The following is a 15,333-nucleotide window of genomic DNA, read 5'->3' as shown; positions in this document are numbered from 1 at the left end:
TAGTATTTCTAAACTAAACTTTATAAAACACGAAGGAAAAGAAATAACAGATTATATTTTAAAATATAATTTCAACAAGAGAAGGTCGTCACTCCATCTAGTGGGGAGTTGTCCTAAATGGGCGTTATTTGATTAATAATAAGAAATTCATTAAAATTGATTCATAATTAATAAAAATAATTTATTTCATGTATACAAACAATAACGAGATACAGTCTATTTTTTTTTTTTTTAAAACCGACAGAAAACTTTTCAAATTCTATAAAAAATTGTTACAAATATGCTCATAATTGCAATATGTTTGTTTTTAACAGACAATCCCTGAACAAAGGAAATATTAAGAGAGTTGAAAAAAGGAAATGACACTTTCGTTTCCTATTTTGAAAATTTACAAATCAGGTTTTTACTGTTACTATCCACAACTATTTCTGTAAGAAATTTTCATGCAATAAAAATGTAACAACCGAACTCTCATGCAACTCTCCGTCACATGAATTTAAAAGTTGAGTACAAATTTCGAACTCTCGATCGTTCATTTGAATAGCGATATAGGACAACTTGTGCAGAAATAATATAACTATGTATTTCTAGTGCTGGTTCTAACGTTGTTTCCGAATTTAATGTTTCAAAATATCATGAAATATTGTAATTCTCCAACTTCTGCGATCAACTTGCATTATTGAATATTGGAAATCGTTGCTATGGCGTCAAACGAAACCATGGTAGATAGAATTATGACAGACTATGTCTGTCATAATTCCCATGCCCCATGTCTCTGTACTCTGTAATTTCATTATTATATTCCATACTCCAAATAACCAGTTACGTTGTAAAGATTTTTATATAAAGAGCTATTTGAATTGAAAACAGAAACCAAAAGAAAATTAGAGCCTTTACTAACTAAGCATCAAGATATGTTGTATTGGTAAATAGGTATAGGAGTGCCAATTTTTTATGCAACATAAAAAGGCAAACAAACTGATGGTTTATTTGATGGAAAGTGATAACCGTCGTCTGTAGACATGCATAGCAATATGGACACCATAGAGAAACTATAATAATTTACCTGGGTAAACTTTAGTTTATACTAATTCAACAGTTACAAAAACGAATTCTATAGTAATTCAATTATATGAGCCGTGTGGTTCCAGCACATAAGAGGCCACCGCTTCCAAATTACTAATTAACATTTTTACTTTTCTAAAAAGGCAAACTTTTATACTAATTAAATTAATATATAATTTAATTAATTTAATTAATAATTGAAGTTTTAATGAAACTTATAAAGAAGAAATTTGGAAAATAAATGAATTATAAAACATAAAAATCTATATTACATTAAATCAACAGACGGCATTTTTACTTATAAATAATATAATTAATAAATAATAATAAATAACAACAAGAACCAGCATATTTTATAAACAGCTGTCGTAAGAAGCGACTAAGGGAGGGCGAGGGATGGGCAACAGCGTCCCTTTTAAAACATTTCCAAAACCTTACTGCGGTTGCCAATCCGCCTGCCAAACATGGCAATTACTAGCAAAACTTCCTAAGGTGGAGGTTTATGTTCAGCAGTGAACGAGTAAAGGTTGATATGATGATAGAAACTGTGTGATTCCTGTATAGAATAAGCCACCCCTTCCTTTCCCGTGAGTGTCATATAAGAGGTGATACCCTTAATTGGTCCTCTTAGCGGTCGAGGAATATGCAGTAGCAATACCAATCTCTAACTGCGATTGCCAACCCGTCTGCCATGTATAGCAACTATTAGTAGTGTTACTTGCTGATAAAGTGGCTTTCTGTGAATGAACGGTGTTATAAAAGATGTTGCGTAGTTTTCGAATTTATTCATTACAACCAAGTAAATAATCAGTAATTATCACTTTATAATTTAAGTATAGATATATTTTAGTATAGTACAACATTAGGATAATACAATAATGACGTTGCTGCGAACGTTTTCATTGAACAATTAAATATATTAAATTCGTTACATTCGCTAATCATGTTAGAAGACTCTCTTAAAAGGATCGTAATCATTGGTGTAATTATTTTCCAGAGGGTGCCTGAGCCTTTAAATAGGGCACATATGTATTCTCAGATATATAATTGCGAAGCTTTACTCTCATTCTGGTATAGGCACTAGACAATTCTAGGGTGGGCAAGTTCCCCTCTTTACTTCTAAATACGTTTACGATCATAATGATTTATATTTTAATTTATATATTATCATATTTATATAAATTTACCAATTATTTTTTGTATCCTAAAAATAAATGTTATGTTATATATATTGTTTAGGAATAATCTAATCAGGGCCTCTAGACAAATGGCAAACGAATTCGTCGATGGAATCGACATCGCTAGCGAGTCCGTGAGATAGAAAGACAGCAACGCCGGGTGATTCATTCCAACCCATGGACTCGCTAGCGATGTAGATGTGATCGACGGATTCGCTTGCCATTTGTCTAGAGGGCCTGATCATTTTACGCTTCTAGCTTGTATTTATAATATGTAATTCTATAATATATTAACCATCTATTTCCTCAAACCTCATACGCCCACATTAGACCTTCAAATCAATTCTAAAAGAATAGTTATTTTTATCCCGTAATACAATAATGAATCTGCCATTAGTTAATATGTCTAGAGATGGCAATTCAATTTTATTATTGACTAGATACTACTTCGTATGTGTGGATTTCTGAAGTAGGAAAACCAATAGAATAGATCACATCTAAATTACATATCCAAAATAAGCATACGAGTACACTAGAGTTTAAGTTAGACCTTTAGAAAAGCAATGACGATAACCGCATTTAAATTGGTAAGGTAGTTTTTGCGTGATGATGGAACAAACACACAGACAAATAAACACCTAGAATTTCTAAAGATTATGTTTTGCTCTAAATTATTTATTCGCCTTCTATTGCAAAGTTATCACCTTATCTTGGCTATCACATAATCAAGTTGGAAGCTCCATTGAAAGAAATTTACAGACCTGTATTTCCATAATGTAATGGCAAGGCTTTGTGTTTACTAGGAAAATATTATCAAATTTACCAAAACCCACTATCGCCATAAAGAAAATTCGTCGAAGTCAACAAAAGTGCGTGACTATCTATAAACGAAGTACCAACCTACCTAGGAGTGTATATCGAAGTTGCTGTACCTACTATCAAAATATATTTTACTCACTTTTATTATATTGGGAACATAAATATTTTTTTTATCTTTCGCGTTGTTTAAACATATTTTAAATAGACAACCAGAACTTAACGCGATGAAAAACCTTTGCAGGTATATAGTACCTACATACCTGCTTCCAGCGTCTGACTGGCCATATAGTCGCGGGCCCCAACCTGCGTAAGTCCCCCATGGGCCTTGTTGCAGGGCTTAAGGTGCTACTATCAACTGGTGCAACTACCATCATCTTCATCATCGGTCCCGGGCTTGTGATTAGCCACCCGGGCCCTTCCGGTCCAGTCCGACCCTGCCTGCTTCTTTATTGTAGATTATTATTATTAAAGAAGCAGATATGTAGGTACTATTTACCTGCAAGGGGTGAAAACCCATTAAGTCCCGCATTGCATTAAGTCCCGATTGTGCATTTAAAATAAACAATTTTACAACAAATTTTATGTCCTTATACTGAATATGTATGTTTGTTTTCCATTGAGGGTGAGGAAAGAGAAGGGAAAAGAAACAAAACATTGTTTTACGGCTCCGTAACTAGCTTATAAAACAAAAACGAATCTCTAACAAGAGGATCGGTCTGGACATAAATGATGGTTATTCGTCAGAGTTAACAGATTGCCTTCGAGGTTGCACTTCCTATATTGGTGTTTAGTGGTGTAGGGGTTTAACTTACTCCCTCCCGTTCCAATAGTTGCGGTTTCCATCCCCGCACAATACAAACATTCACGACAATGCCCATTTATCTGGATGTTTTCTATGTGTAATATATACATATAAATCTAACTTTTTGTAAATAACAATAAATATATAAAGTACGTATATCAGTTATTTATTTATTCATAAAATATTTACATATGTTTGATGAACCTTCTAGATATAAAACCCGTGGTACAAGTACAAGCTCTTCTTTGTTTGATTATAAACAATGCTGTATAATATGAATGAATGAATAAAAACTTTTTAATGTTTCTTTCAAAGAATAACAGATAATAAAGATTAACAATATGTGCAGAAACTTAATTATAATTAAATAAACCGCACTTACATAAAAGCAAGATAAAGAGACAACAACGGGCTGCCTTACTCTAGAGGCAAACATAGGATGGAGAAGAATAATTAAAATTCTGTCTGGTCAAGGTGTAAGAGAAAAATAATGACAATTATATAAAACTACTCATATATAAGATATACTATTTTTAGAAAATACGCGATCCAGTGTGTCGGGTACAGTCAATTCACTAACTTAGTCGCGTTACACCCCGAATTCAATTAAAATTAACTCTATAAAAATTAAAATAAATGAACCAAGCGAATCGGGCAGAGTCTCGACTTTCCAATAAATAAATAAGTCAATAAATCTATTTTCCATATATGACGAACCGTTACAGGCTAAAATAGGACTATAATAATTAAAAAAAAAACACTATAATAATTTAAATAGTGTTTAATTATTTATTATCTATCAATATCTAATACATATGACGACGAATAAAAAAGAGTATATAAATAGGATTAAATGATCGACTGCCTTTTGAAAGATCCTTTATTATTATGATAATCTTAAATAACAGTTACATTCAATCTAGTTTTATAAAAGCTTAGATATTTTTTTAAACATCACTTGCACCAAAAAGTAATATTATTTTATATTTATTTAATCTCATTTCAATTAATATGTAGGTTACACACATGCACTTATACACACATATACACATATACGTGCGCTCGCACACGTGCACACACGCATTCCCACACGTACGCGCGCCCATACAGAGAGAAAGACTCTAATACACATACATTATAATGTATGTAATATCATATATAATGGATTTCTAAATCAGTATTTCTTGGATTCGGAAAGTGCCAAGAAAAAATAAAATAATGAAACGAACAGACTCGCAAAACTAACCTCCATTGTAGTGATTTTTATTATAGACCATTGTGATTCTTGAAAATGCATTATTAGTTAATGACAGGAATTATAAACGTATAAATTCTCATTATAATTAAATTAGACAAATATTTTCGTTACATTATTTCCTTGTGGTCGTTCTCGTAAATTTGTTTGACGTACGATTTACTTGTTGTTTTATTTCCTATTAATATATTATTATTTCCAGAACCGCTAACTACTAATTCCACTAGCTATTTAGATTGTCACTTTGATCCCTTTAAGTTGTCGCAACTCAAGAATTCATTAAATTAAAACAAACCAAAGAAACAACAAGATAAATTAAGGACTTTACCATACTTAGTACAAAACGCGAGGAGCATATTAACAATTGCTCATTATTATTTCTAATAGATATACCTTTTCCTTATAAGATATGAGCACAACAATTTTTATTATTTTATTTAAATATTACCTCTTAATTGAATAGCAAATATTTTTTTATTCAATATAAGTCAATCCATAAATATTTTTAAGAGTGGACTTAAATAGCGTCTTCTATCCATATGAAAATGCTTTATTTATATTTATGTATGTTTTTGTGTATATACTATTAAATACAATATAATTGACTATGTATAAACATAAGTTGTCTAGTTAAGCGTCTAGTTAAACATAAGTTTGTAATTCGTCAGAGTATTGTGTTCTGTTTTACTTGCTGATATTAATGCTCCTTTGCACTTTTAAACTCTCGTACAATTAGGCTCGCCTTTATACACATACTATACACTGTCATATTTCTGTATTTATGATTAGTATGTACAATAAAGTATATATAAATATATAGTTTTATATGACATAATTGGTTTTCTCCGCAGCAATTTATTTTCTTAGTTGGTGAATTCGAATTTATTTTTTATCTATGCTATTTTTTCAATAACAATGTTTCCTTATCTATATACAGAAAGGAAATTGTTCTTTGGAAAACTAATTGTTCTAGACACTTCAGTTATCTATTTCTTTTTGTATAAACGTGAATGTAAATTTCTTTATTTATTTGTATGTTATCTTAAAAAAAACAACAAAATTATTAACAAACTAACCAAGTGAATTATACAAAATAGGTATATAGATTTAATATGTCAATTTAAAAAAGAGCTATCAAAATCGGTTTGTAATACCATTAATAACAGGTGAATAGAGAACCTTATTACGGAGTTGTTGAAGAATTAATAACACCAAACTTGTTAGCGGTAAACAAAATTCAAGATCCAAAGGTTTATTCAATTACGAACCTAATATAAATTACATTTTGCGGTCACACAAAACCATTAACGGACATAAAAGGCTTCGGTCTTATTAATAATGACAAGCGGTTACCCTCATTATTGTTTAAAACCTTACTTTATGCACGCACGTGACTGCGTCCGTACAAACCACTACAATAATACACGAAAGGATAGGAAACCTTACCGTGAGATCAATAATAAATACACTCAAACAATTTGTGAATGAAGAATGGTAATTTATTTAAAATTTTATTATTTTTAAGTGACTTTGGGAAAACTCCGATTTTTCAATCGATTTTGTACAGGATGAAAAGAAGGAGGTCCTTGATTCGATTGTATTTTTTGTTTATGTTTGTTGTCTTATAAGTCCGTCAGTTATAAAGCGATTTGGAAAATCTTTTTTAAGGATTGGATGGATATTCTGACAGATAGGTTCCGTAGAAATGTTATGAAAATTGGTCTTTTAGTTTTAGTAATTTAGTTTCGAAATCAAAATATTTACTATACTTAGTTTTGCAACAGTAGACGTTGTTTTTTTTTTTTTTTGTTGAACACGATCTTAAATGATTTATATATCTTGGTACGTTACGAGATTTTTTCATTTAAGAGGTTCCTCATGTCGGGGCAACTAATTAAACTTTTGCAGCTAGGTTCTTTATATAGCGTAGGTGTTCATCTATAAGAAAGTAATTTTGAAAATTCAACCCCTAATGGAGTTAACTTTCTAAATTTACGCGTACAAAATCACGGGGAAAAGCTAGTACTATACTAGTACTTTTGCTTTTAATATTTACCTGTACAGCATTTGCTCTTTGAATTTACAGTAAAAACTGTAAATTTTAAATTAGTATACTCGTATTATCAGTACAATATTATATGAATGTCTACGAAACATCTCGTCGTCCCTCAGTGTGTTTGTGTATTTATATGTTCTCAACTGTAATCACTTTTTGAGCAAAACATTAATGTCTAAGAACTGAAGTGCATTTCCTCACCGAAAAGTCAGCCAGAAATTGATATACATATATATATATATGTATATCTATGTATAGACATATCCCGTTATTCATAACAAATTAAAACCTCCTACAAAACTATTACAGTGTTTTGTCATTTTCTTTTAAACTAAGCATTTAGCACAAGAAAAAAGACAAAACAATTCAATAACTAAAATTCGTTTGACATTTTTAAGAACTTGAAGGATGGTATTTGGCATCAGCCAGACACAAATTCACTATCTTTAGGATCTGCAAGTTGGGATAGTATGCCAACTAAGCCACTACACTCTTAATATTGTGAGAATCCAATAGTTTTCCTTTCACAATGATTTACCACAGTCTTTGTTCATTTCACTGTTCCTTTGAGCTAACTATTCTGATTACTCCAGTTTCTACTTTGGATATTCAAGACTTGGTAAACTTTGTGCTTGAAACTTATTTGTATTACTAGGATGTTTTGTGGTGTGTTTAAATAGATACTAACTGATGCATGCGACTTCGTCTGCTTAGAATTTCTCACTTGAAACATTTCTCAAATGAGAGATACATTTCCTGTAAGAGATTGATTCTTTATATAATTTTTCACCCCCTATTTTACCCTCTTCAAGTTTTATATTCGTAATAAAAAGTAGCCTATGTTCTTTTGCCAAAATAAATACTAAATTATAAATATGAGAGTAAGTCTTTTTAACCAATTTTAAAATGAAAGAGGTTCTCAATTCGCTTGTATTTTTTATGTTTATTACCTTACTTTGTCAATTCTAAATTGATTTGAAAAATTATTTTTTTTTTCCAAAGAATATACTTATAGATTGGTACTATAGAAATTTTATCAAAATTGGTTAATTTTTAGACCAAAATAACTGGTTTAGTCGGTTTTTTTTTTGAGCCAGTACTGTTTCATAGATTGTTGTTGAATTGACTAATCGTTATAACATATAAAATACTAGAGATTTGGCCCGAATTTGCATGAGTAAATAGAATTTTCAAAAATAATATTATTGCCTCTGTTAATCATTGATAATATTATAATCTTTTGAATTGTTTTTAAGTTTATTCATTACAAACAAACAATCAAATCTTTCCTTTTTATAATACTAATATAGATATATACCATATTATAATATTTATCAATATTACAAGACCTGTACTTGTTATTTCTCGAGATATGTGCGGCAAAATTTTTCTCATACAAATACCACACTAATCAAATTCCTGAGGTTAATAACACTGGGTTATACCCAAAATCTGTATTTTGTGCATTCAGTTTTTATGATTCCTAATTTCGAAATTAATACAATTTTTAAATGCAATCGAATCTTAATACGACGCGATTACAAGTACCTATCTGATTTATCGAAATTTAAAATTGACTATAGGTAGATAGATAATTTATTTACATTACTTACAGCACACAAATTACAATACAAACATACTCTTAATACACAATAAAAGAAATAAAGGAATGAAAATAAAAAAAAGCAATAAAAAAAAAAGAGCAAAATATATAAAACAACAATTTCCTTTTTTTCATAATAGCAAAATGGTCACAACTCAATTTATTGCTTTGCTCACAAAAGAGCAAAACACTGATATTCTGTTGTGGCCAAGAGTCAGTCGCGAAATTCCTTATTAAAATAATAATAAAAAGAAATATGAATAAAATGCATTGTGTGTCCATTACATTTGCCTCCGTTTGATATTATATTCTAAATAAATAAATAACAAATACCATTAGAATTGTTTTTTTTTAATTCACTTACGAGTATTATCTACATATATAACTATTTATTAAACAAAACCTTATGTATTAAAATATTTGAATGAACAATGTGCATGGCGTTACTTGATTTTTAAAGATCTTGCAATTTTAGATATATGTAGTACACTTAAATAAATACATGTAATGTTAACAGAGATTTAAAAGAGTAACTGTTGAGCTTCTTGCGGGCTTTTCTCAATCGATGTCAACTTTCCGAACCCTGCATTCATAAAAATGTGACGATTTAAAGTGCTTGTAAACAAGTCTATTTGAACAAAGATGATTTAAATTTTAAATTTTATTGTTATAAATGTAAAAGTGAGATGGATTTTTTTTTGTCACTTTAATGCCTCAATCAGCCTATTCGTATATAACATTTGTCATGGCATGAAAAAGGACATAAACTGCCTTTTTTCTCAGTCACATGAATCAAGTCGCGAATCCAACTAAATAAAAAAATAAGTATCTATTAAAACTTTTTAATAACAAAAAAAAAAACTTATTTTCATTAGAATAGAATAGAATAAATATTTATTGAGAACTGTACATTATAATAATTCATAAGATGTTCATTACGTTTTAAAGGAAATTTACACAGCCCGCCCATACATCGAGCATATAAAACAGTTACATAACATTATTGATTTTATAGCTATACAATTAATCGCATTATTGCTATGTAACTAATTATACCTGAATATTTATCAACCGACTTTAAAAAGTAGAAAATATTTAATTAGGTTATATTTTTTAAATGTTTGTTATACCGTCGATTGTAAATCAATGTGTTTTTTATACATTTAGAAATTGGTCTCATAGAAACTTTATCAAAATCGGTTCAGCAGTTTAGTCTTTAAATCAAAATTACCGATTTTGGAATTGAGTTCTCTTTTTTGTAATAATTTTAAATCATTACACCACAAAACAAAATAACAAACAAATTTGAAAGGGCATGAAGGTCCTCGAAGTATATTTTATCTTTTTGAAAGAAGAGGGCATAAACTCTTCAAAGAACAATGAATAGAAGTGAGAAATTTTTTAGTGTTTCTAGTATTTTTGATAATGGGCTGCGATGATCATTTAACATTAGGTTATCTGCATATAACAAGCTTGTTTGCATACTTTCTTATAAAAAGTAAATAATTAAATATTCCAGATTGACCAGGGATGTTAAAAAATTATTACATGAATCATAATAGAATTAATTTTGTATAACCCGCCAAGTTTGATAGGCCTCTCGCTTTGAATGTGTAATATTAACGAACTAGTACAGCTTCATAGGCGGGTTATATGTGCTTGATATTATTAGAAAAACACCGGTACTCTTCCACAATCAAGTTAGTTGTAATAAACACCTAACCAGTTAATGCATTTTATGTATTAAATTAACTGATTAGTTATAATTTAGTCGTATAGACATAAGTTAATGCAAAGGTTCTTTTACATATGTTGTTTTAAATACCTCAGGGTTGCCAAATGCTATTTGTTATTTTATACGGTTGTATGCGTAAGTTTGTGAGGTTGTATGCATGGAAAGATGTTTATTATTATTTTGAAAAAAAAAAAATCTATAATTAATTTTTACCATATATCGTTGTTATTCAAAGATATATGGTAAATATTGCTAGTTACAAGGTTTCTACTATTTTAAAAATACAACATTAAATATTACTCATTTTTTGTATTTAGATAACACTAGCGATCCGGCCCGGGTGCGCACAGATAGACAGAATTTTCGAAAATAATAAGAAGCAAATCTATTTGCAATAATATTATAGACTAGCGATCAGACTAAAATTAGTTGTTTTTAAGTTCATTCATTATAAACAAAGAAATAATTAAATCTTTCCCTTTTATAATATTAATATAGATGTATAGAAACACTCTATCTAGATATTTTAAACTAGGCACTTACATATTTTCCAAAGAAAAGTTTGAAAGTAATTGAACAATTTTTAAGTAATTGATCAAATATATTGTAAGAAATAGTACTAAGTATCCAATTAAGAAACAAGAATCTGGTATTAAATGACATGCCCTATAAAAGTCACTAGTTTTATGGAAAACCCGTCTTTTACCATCAGGGTATTTTATAAATGTAGAAAAGTACGTCATCACACTTGCATATACGTCAAATATCTCCATCTCATTCTAATTTATAACGCATTTTAATGCTATCTCTATTGTTAATTACTTATTAATGTATTCCTAGAGTTTTATATATATAAATCTGTGTAAACAATTCTTAGTCGTGTTTACACACTTCGGTGGATAAAGACGAGTAGTGACCATATAGTGTGATTAAAAAGGTTATCATTAATGGACTTCAATATTAAAATCTAATTTGTATGAAACGTAAAAGAGACATTCAGTCATTTATTGTGGTGATAAAGTGAAGTTTTATTATTAAAAAGGTGGGTGATGAAGTGTTTATTCTATTATTAATATAATAAAAATGAAAGTAATGGATGTTTGTCATTCTTTCACGCAAAAACTACTCAACAGATATGAATGTAATTTGGTACACTGATAGATTATATCTTAATTTTGCACATAGAATATTTTATGTACTTACTGATTGACTTGAACAAAGTTGTGGAATACAACTAGCTAATAATGAATAAATATACACGTATAAAAGAGATCTTAAAATGAATTATTGTTATTTTGTTTTTATTTCATATTGTGGCATTTGTAGGGTTATTATATATATTTTTTTATTAATTATAGTACATTGACCTACATGGATATTTAGGAATTAGAAAATTTGATAATATAATTGAGATTTGATAATATAATGAAAAATATATATAAATAATAAAATGAATAAAAATTGTTAAAAATTATTTTAAGAAATAATAAATAAATCAATATTTTTTTTTTTACTATAACCTGAGTGATATTACAGAAAATATAATATTATATTATTGATAATACATTTCTAAAAGACTAACTGTGGTTGCCAACTCGCCTGCCAAGTGTGGCAACTACTGGCAAAACTCCTCTTATGGGGAAGGCTTATGTCCAGAAGTGGACAGTTAACGGCTGAAATAATAGTAATAATACTCTATTAATAGTAACATGTTTGCTATTATGTATATATTTGTTGTTTTATTTTTAAAGATATAAATCCGAGCATCTACATAATTATCTTTAAAATTGATAAGGGGAAGTCACATGCCATGATTATTAAATAACCTTTTAGAGTATATACGATATATTAAATTATAAATATTTATTGAGTGTGTACAATTTGAGACTTACTCATAAATGCAATCTGTAAATAATGAGAATTGATAATGTTAGAACAATTGATTTATTAATTTGGTCATTAGGTAGACATTTGTTTTTTTTTTTTTTGTATTTTAAAATACGTAGTAGCACTTTATATTTTAAAATTATACACCTGTTTCAACTACGTTTATACTTAAAATGAAATATTGGGTTATGCACCATGTTTTTTTTATGCAACTTAGAATGGCAAACAAACTGACGGTCCACCTGATGAAAAGTACGAGTAATAACCGTCGCCTATAGACATGAAAAGTACCATGGACATAAAGTATACTGTTTCGGCCAAAATAACCCCATGCGTTGCCAATCCAGAGGACCCAGGTGTTATTCCTCTGTACCCTGTAAATTCACTGTCATATCCCACCCTTTAAACCGAAATACTGCCATGCAAACAACTGCTTCACGGTAGAGACACGAATGGGACAGAGGTACTCAAGCAAACGACTTTTGTACAAAATCTCCCTCTGGTGCATAGGCATGTAAATAATTAACTTCCTGACAATTATGTCAACATTAGTATATTTGTTAGTATTTATATATAGAATAATGTTCTACTTATACTTATTTTATATTTCATTTTCTATAAGCATTTGGTATCCAAAAAATCGTTTGTATATGTTTCTACACTACGAAGCCAAAAGGGTTATGAGTCAAAATATTTACGTATGAAAATCCATCGGCGTAATAAAAAGACGTATAAATCCTTTTCATCCAATATCAAAAATGTCATAGCTCCCAAATGGAATGGAAAATTTCAATAGTATTTCCTACATAAAAAATATTTTAATTGGATAATTCTTTGCTATTTTTCCCTATTTTTTGATGAATGAATATCTGATATATTCATTTACACAGTTTATTTTACACTGATTTGTTGTTCCTAACTTTGTCCAAATTAATTAGTATATATAAATATATATGTTAAATATTTTTATCTGGATAAAACTGTATATACTATTTAAACATACTAAAACTAAAAACAGAATACTTCTACTAACTACTAAAATCCAATTATACTTATATAAATGTTTTAAGATGAGCAATCGATTGTCAGTAATGGGGATTAGCGGTCCCATTACTAACAATGTATCCTATCAAGTCGACCTCCACGCGGTCCTCCTGGAAACCATTTTGGTTAATTCTTTGCGAATTTGTCACTATTGGCCAACTGACCTGTTTTCATCCTCGTCTATCACCTCTCACTGGTGCCCCACCAGCATATATCAATAGCGTGGGTGAGGCTACCATTCCATTACCACTCATTGCAAAAAAAAACCTAATGTTGCATAGATTGTCACCTCTTACGATGCCCACGGAAAAGGAAGGGCACCCATTCTATACCGGGATCACACAACATAGAATGGGGCATTTCGGAACACACTGATATAATTTTGTAATTTCTTTTCAGATATAAACATGAAGAGTACAATTTTCTTCACCGTATCAGTTCTGGTAGTCAGTTGCTTCGCCCAAAGGTCACCCTACGCTGGGAGACTTCCTATTGGTTATCCAATTATGGATACCACTAGTACCACCGTCAGTGATTTAGACAACAGGTGGGCTAAAATTGTATTTTCATCATTAAAGACTTTGTGTATCAATTTATATTTCCAAATAACTCTCCAGCGATGAACACTGACAACATACTAAATTCATCTGAATAATGGTGATAAGCTCATCCAGCACCAGATTGCAGTTAACTGAGAGCAGGCCATTCGGATGTATTGTATTATATTTTCGTTTACTTTTTTAATCCAAATTTCATTAACAAGTTCTATACATGCAGATTTCAACGGCAGTTTCTTAGACTAATATAATAGAAGTTTAAAAAATAAATTTACATATTTTTTTATTATTATTTCAAAATAAATTATTAAATTTTGTTTTTACAGATTCGGTGAAGATGTACCAGTCACCACGGAGAGATTACCAATCGAAGCCAACGGCGATAGAGAACTAGTAAACCGATTGAAGAAATTGCCTATAGACCAACAACCGTTCTGGTTGATCAATTGGCTTCATCTGGAACAAATGAGGCAAAATCCACAAACTTACCAAAGTAAACCAAATACTTTCATAGATTTAGTGCCAAGTCAAAATAATCAGAATATCAACGGTCAATTATCTTAATTCGATTTTCAAAAATTCTAAAGATGAGAGTAATTGAATATGTATTTTTAAAAATAGACTTTCTTTATTGAAGATTATTTATAATATTCTCACTTTCGATTGAACAGCAACTACGTAATTAATGTATAGCAAACTATAACAGAATAATTTGTCAAATATGTTTATACACATATACTCGTATACTAGATAATACCTGTATATTTATATGGGAGATATATAAAACAATATATGAAGTGTTAATAATACGAGTAATAAGAATAACAGTATTTTTAGAAATTTTGTCTGTCTGTATGCTTGTTCTAGCATCGCGCACAAACTACACAACGAATTTAGACGAATTTTAATATTTAATGAAATTTTTAAAAATTGTTGTTTGTAAAAACGAGTCTTCTATTTATTTATTTATTTATATAACATATGAAGTGTTAATAATACGAGTTATTCTGTCTGTATGCTTGTTCTAGCATCGCGCACAAACTACACAACGAATTTAGACGAATTTTAATATTTATTGAAATTTTTAAAAATTGTTGTTTGTAAAAACGAGTCTTTTTATTTTTTATTCTTCAATTATCTATTTTTATCTCTCATATAAATTTATCTTATATATCTGTACAGTCATCGTTTAGTTACAGTTTTGATTATATTAGTAGGATGTGATTTAACTATTTGGAAGTATTGTTAATTGAATTCTTTATTATATTAGAGAATTCAATTTTATAATAAGAAAGAATTAATTTTATTTGATATACAATTATTTTCGATATT

At 29.3% G+C, this 15,333-nt stretch overlaps 1 protein-coding gene across 1 annotated transcript; it reads left to right on the top strand.

Annotated features, from left to right (window-relative positions):
* Nucleotides 1–11,373: 11,373 nt before the first annotated feature.
* On the top strand, nt 11,374–14,962 carry LOC113513308 (uncharacterized). Its single transcript, XM_052900862.1, has 3 exons — nt 11,374–11,555; nt 13,844–13,991; nt 14,328–14,962. Exons 2-3 carry the CDS (start codon nt 13,852–13,854, stop codon nt 14,563–14,565), a joined length of 378 nt encoding a protein of 125 aa, XP_052756822.1. The 5' UTR covers nt 11,374–11,555; nt 13,844–13,851; the 3' UTR covers nt 14,566–14,962.
* Nucleotides 14,963–15,333: the final 371 nt, after the last annotated feature.

This window comes from Galleria mellonella, unplaced genomic scaffold (genome assembly GCF_026898425.1).
Source record: "Galleria mellonella isolate WM207_F2 unplaced genomic scaffold, CSIRO_AGI_GalMel_v1 utg718, whole genome shotgun sequence".
NCBI classification, from domain to species: domain Eukaryota; kingdom Metazoa; phylum Arthropoda; class Insecta; order Lepidoptera; family Pyralidae; genus Galleria; species Galleria mellonella.
This window is presented reverse-complemented; position numbering and strand designations above follow the sequence as displayed.